The sequence below is a fragment of the Octopus bimaculoides genome, chromosome 15, assembly GCF_001194135.2.
Source record: "Octopus bimaculoides isolate UCB-OBI-ISO-001 chromosome 15, ASM119413v2, whole genome shotgun sequence".
NCBI lineage: Eukaryota > Metazoa > Mollusca > Cephalopoda > Octopoda > Octopodidae > Octopus > Octopus bimaculoides.
Genome location: NC_068995.1, coordinates 28,137,037 through 28,142,612, shown reverse-complemented (window position 1 = coordinate 28,142,612; position 5,576 = coordinate 28,137,037). Strand labels below are relative to the sequence as shown.

The window sequence follows — 5,576 nt, the reverse complement described above, 5'->3', positions numbered from 1 at the left end:
AAAGCGGACGTTAAACGATGATGATGATGATGATGTTTGCTGGCCTTTATTTTTGGTACATATTTGGCGCATATGTTTTGTATGGTTGACATAAAATGACTTAATTTGAGGTCATTGTCTTGTATAGAAAGGCTGTCATGCCAGTTTTGATTTGAATCTCTTTGCGAATTGACTTCCAGTCCGCCCTGTGGAAATTCAGGTTGGATATATATATATATATATATATATATACACATTGGGGTTATTTTCAAATGTCTCAGCTCTGGCGCGCTAAATCCCGGAAACAGTTCTGCAGAGGATAATTCAATGTAGTATATGTTGCCAGCTAGAGAACAAAATTATTTAGATTAACATTTATATGCTGAGGGTGATAAATTGAATATTAATGTAATTAACATCAATTTAAAACCAGTGGCCTAGCATATAAAAAATCTGAAAATTCAGAAAAATTGTATTACATGCGTATAAGTAGGGATGACCACTCAGTGGACATCCGATATGCTAGAAAGAGGCCATCAACGACCCAACCACAAAGAAAAATAATGTTCTCCAGAAAAAATTCAGCAAACACCAGAACATAAGCGGGAAGACAAATGAAAAATATACAAAATAAAGAATGTTTTCTATACATTCTTTACACCTTGTAGGCTGTTCTTTTTGTTTTGTTTTCGTGACCAGGGCTTAAGCTGTATATTGATTGACCATAACAAAGTCGGTGGGGTACACATCTGTAGTAATGCCACTTTAGAAACCGGCTCAATTCGTCAATGGTGATAAATTCGAAATACCCCAAAACATAAACATCCATTTGACGATCATCGACTGTGTCGTTTTAGAGGACGCATTGCACACTAGGGCCTAACAAATTACTAGAAGGTTTCCTAGATACCAATAAAATTTTAATAGAACTACAATATTGTTTAAAAATATATAATTACTGAGGTTAATTACTTACATTACAATCAGTTTTCTAAAACGTCTTCCATCTTGAACTTGAATTCCGAGGTACCTAATTAAAAAAAAATTATATTTAATATACTTATATGAAATAATGGATTTGAAAATTAATATTATAATTTAAAAGCAATATTAGCGTACACATTTCTGAAATTCTTCTTAGTTTCGGTGTTAATTATTTAGCGCGTAAATATTAGGTGTGATACTGTTGTCATTTCCTCATCCGGTCTCTTGTAAAGTCGTCATCATGAAGTAAGTACCTGATATAATCTTATCCGCAAAAAAATCATACATTTCAATTGCTAAATCTAAGTTATTGTTGGCTAATATTGATAATTTGTATGTATATATTTAAACATATGTATGTATTTTTATACTTACAGGATTGAAGTTTGCAGTTTCAGTGGTTATAAAATTTATCCTGGTCATGGGAAGCGCATGGTTAAAGCCGATGGCAAGGTAAGTTTTGAAATTGGTTTCGTATGTCTTAGAACTGTGTGTTTGTTCAAGGTGTAGCTGCAATTTCTATATCCTTATTTCTAACGTTTATCTTTCATGTCAAACAGCGGTTTTGTCATTAAAAAATACCAATATCAATACACAACGATTATATATGCACACACACATACACAGGGTATTGTGAATAAATTGTTTAAATTACAAAAAAACACGTTTTCAAAATTTTTAATTCCCCACTTCCACTTTTTTGAAATTTATATTTCAATCTACGTGGAAAAATATGGTGGGGGGACATTTTAATTTCAAATTTTTGATGGAAAACTCCAAAATTAATCAACCTCCTCGCTACCCCGTCCCGTTGTGTAAAAGTAAAAATGAACGGCTGTTTTGTCCGCTTCCGCATGCGTAGATTTATAGTGAAACAGCAAAAAGATCACGGTAATATGATGCCCTCACCACGAAACTTGATATGCTAAAAATAACAGCTAAATGTCTGGAGAACTTTTGTGTTTGTGAGTGCGTCTGTGCAACAATTTCTACAGTTTATCCGAATGAATAGAGAAACAGGTACACCAAATATATTTTACATACCTATCGTATATGTCGGGGTTTTTTTTTCGCTTGAAAGGTGAACGATTTTGATAGAAGCAATTACCTCACTGTCATTTCATTGGATTTCTACTGAAGCAACAGAAAACTCGTTATACTAGAAATACTAGCTAAAGGTCTAAACGTTTCTAACAGAAAGACATTGAATAGAATAATTCCCCGTTTGAACTTTTTTTAATTACATATATATGTCTGAGTACTAGAAATCTACGGATGCACAAACGCACAAAACGGAGAAAAACAAATATGGACGACTTGTTCCGAAACACCCCCAAGTGGGGAATGGCCCTCAAAAGTAACCCCCAATTGTTTTTCCCCCAAATTCCTATGTTCTCGGAATCTACATTGTCCGAGGTATATTTGTAGGGTACTATTCAAGAAGAGTGGTCCGGTGCGCATCCGCGCTAGCTAGTCGTGACTTGTCGATCCTACAACGACTATCTAGCGCGAATGCGCAAAACATGTATGCATGTATGCGGGGTTTTTTTTAAAACAAAGTAAATAATTTTTTCTTTTTGTTGAATCTTCCCCTATCTTACTCTTAAAACGTCATTTTACGTTCTTCCAGGGTGTATTTTGGTGTCGTATCTATTTCAGTAATCCCATTGTACGCACTCCAACAATCAGAATATATAGTCGTTCCTGGTTTGATAATTTTTTTAATAAGTGGTAGAAGAGTTTCAGAAGAACGCTTAGGTACAAAGACTAAAAACCTATTTTTATCCTGGATGGGACAGGGAGGATAAAAATAGGTTTTTAGTCTTTGTACCTGACCGTTCTTCTGAAACTCTTCTACCACTTATTTATCAAACCAGGGACGACTATATATTATGATTGTTGGAGTGCATACAATGGGATTACTGAAATAGATGTGACACCAAAATACACCCTGGAAGAACGTAAAACGACGTTTTAAAAGTAAGATGGGGGAAGATTTAACAAAAAAAAAAATTTACTTTGTTTACATGTTTTGGGCTTACGCGCGTTGGCGAATGCGCGCACCGGGACCACTCTTCTTGAATAGTACCATGTCGAAAGTAAACCATCAGAGGTACCATTGCATATTACGATATATAGCCTTAACGTGACTCCACATGCTGTCCACTGTGTTCGTGTGAATTGTGGCATCGTTGGAGTCAGCAAAGCTCACACAATGAAGTGCGAAGTCATATGCCTGACAGTAGTCTGTAAAAATTTTAGTTCCTGGCAGCATGTGCCTGTTAATTATAGGCAATAATGTTGCTGCCTGCACTTCTGTCTTGGACAGGAATTAAAATGCAGTTTAGATTTGCTGCTTTTGATCATTGTAAGAACCAAGTGACTTTGCTGATAATGACTGTGATGGTACTTCCTGTTGCACAGGTTTGTCAATGCACCGCATGGCACAAACATCGCAGAAGTAATTGTACCAGTTAACAATTGTTTCTGATGCAATTCCAGTTTCCCTCATTGCAACACTATGTTTGCTATCCATCTCGGCCCAGTAAATACATCAACTCTAACAGGTGAGTAGACGGACACCTGAAAAAAACCAGTCCTTGTCTAATGTTCCGATATCAATGGCAAACAGAACACCTCCCCATTCCTCCTTTGGATACTCTATACCACGGTGAAAAGAACATAGGCTGGTTACAACACTCAGAAGAATTGTGGATTAATCCGACAGATGACTGGAACTGGATTATTGAATTTGTCATTTATTATGACATGAATGTTTTGTAGAATGTAATTTCTTTGTCAGGTCATTAATAGAAATGACAGATTCAACTATCTTATATTGTCCAGCCATCCTGGGATCTAATGGTAGGGTTTGATGTGGGCATGTTAAGAGCAGGTCCTATAACTTAGTAATTGTCAGAAAATCTATGTCCGAGTGTCTTTTGCCAGATGTGTGCGTGCTAATTTGAGGAATGGGAATGGCAGTTGTCTTCTCCAATGAATGTAGTACAATCCAAACCTTTCGAAACGACTTTGCATCAAGGGACTTCTGCTTCATAACAATTGAATTAGGGGTCTCTATAACACCCCACTTACTTGATAATTTTCTGAAATAGTGTTTAGATTATGTTTTTAATGTATTTAGAGACAGTCATTTGCTTAGCTGATATAGTTTTTGTAAGATGGTTCCTGTCCATATTAAAATACCTCAATTCTATTGGATCTTGAAAATAATAATTATTGTGTGTATGTGTGTATATATATATATATATATATATATATAGTGTTAGGGAAAAGAACCAAGGTTCTTGAACTCATTAATGAAAATCCACTGTCACATATAATATTATTATATGTCATCATCATCATCGTTTAACGTCTGCTTTCCATGCTAGCATGGGTTGGACGATTTGATTGAGGACTGGTGCAACCGGATGGCTACACCAGGCTCCAATCTATATATATACATATATCATTCAACTATGGTAGTAGTAGAATAAATATTCTTGAGGCCACAATTTACTTACACGCAGCATCTTTCAGAGTTTGTTGCAATTTCAGTTCTTAACCAAATTGAAAACTAAACTTATATGGTCTTTTGAATATTACCATGTTTGATACTCCCTATTAATACTGCATAGCATGGAACACATTCCATTGATAGAAGTTTTTATATTTCTGCCAATGGCTGTTGTAGAAATTAGTGAGCATTATATGTGTGTGTGTGTATATACATACATATACATCATGATGTTGCAATTGGTACCTGTGATTTCACTACTTATTAGCAGATATGAATAATATTAGCAAAATGTGTTACCATATACTATTAATGCATTTAGAGTAAAATTAATAAAGTATCATTAATACCTCAGGAAGAAAAGAAATCAATTACATTACTTGAAATACAAGAGATGTTTTTTTATTTTTTGATACAAAATATGATATCCCTATAAATGTAATGCAAGAAATTTGCTTATAACTTTTTTGGATATTAGTACAGTGAGCCTAAAAGCTTCATTCTCTATATTTTATTGATAGGTTCTGCAGTTCCTTAACTCAAAATGTGAAAGGTCCTTTAAAATGAAACGTAACCCTCGAAAAATAAACTGGACTGTCTTGTATCGTCGAAAGCATAAAAAAGGTCAGACTGAAGAGGTTGCAAAGAAGAGAACTCGGAGGACAGCTAAGTTTCAGAGGGCCATTGCTGGAACCACTCTCAGTGATATTTTGGCCAAGCGTAATCAGAAGCCTGAAGTAAGAAAAGCTCAACGGGAACAGGCCATAAGGTAATTTTTTTTTCTTCAGTTCATAAGAATTTTATATATTGTGTATGTATGTGTGTGTGTGTATATATATATATATATATATATATATATATATAAAAAGGTATTATTACAGAATGCCATACAATGGAGACAAGCAGTTTGAACATGCAAAAACAAAAATTTATTTCATTTCCTTGTCAAATATTATCCATGGAGAATTATTTATCATTTGACAGTTCTGGTTGTGAACTTCCTTCTCATATAGTTTTAATTAAAATGTGACAGTTACATATATAAATGTCCGTATTTCCAAAGTTTGTCTTTTTTTCTTTTTCTGCAGAACAG

The 5,576-nt window shown here is 34.5% G+C and overlaps 1 protein-coding gene across 1 annotated transcript; it reads left to right on the top strand.

Annotated features, from left to right (window-relative positions):
• The first annotated feature begins 1,125 nt into the window (after positions 1-1,125).
• Positions 1,126-5,280, top strand: LOC106881060 (60S ribosomal protein L24). The gene is made up of 3 exons (XM_014931271.2): positions 1,126-1,209; positions 1,341-1,416; positions 5,005-5,280. Exons 1-3 carry the CDS (start codon positions 1,205-1,207, stop codon positions 5,254-5,256), a joined length of 333 nt encoding a protein of 110 aa, XP_014786757.2. The 5' UTR covers positions 1,126-1,204; the 3' UTR covers positions 5,257-5,280.
• Positions 5,281-5,576: the final 296 nt, after the last annotated feature.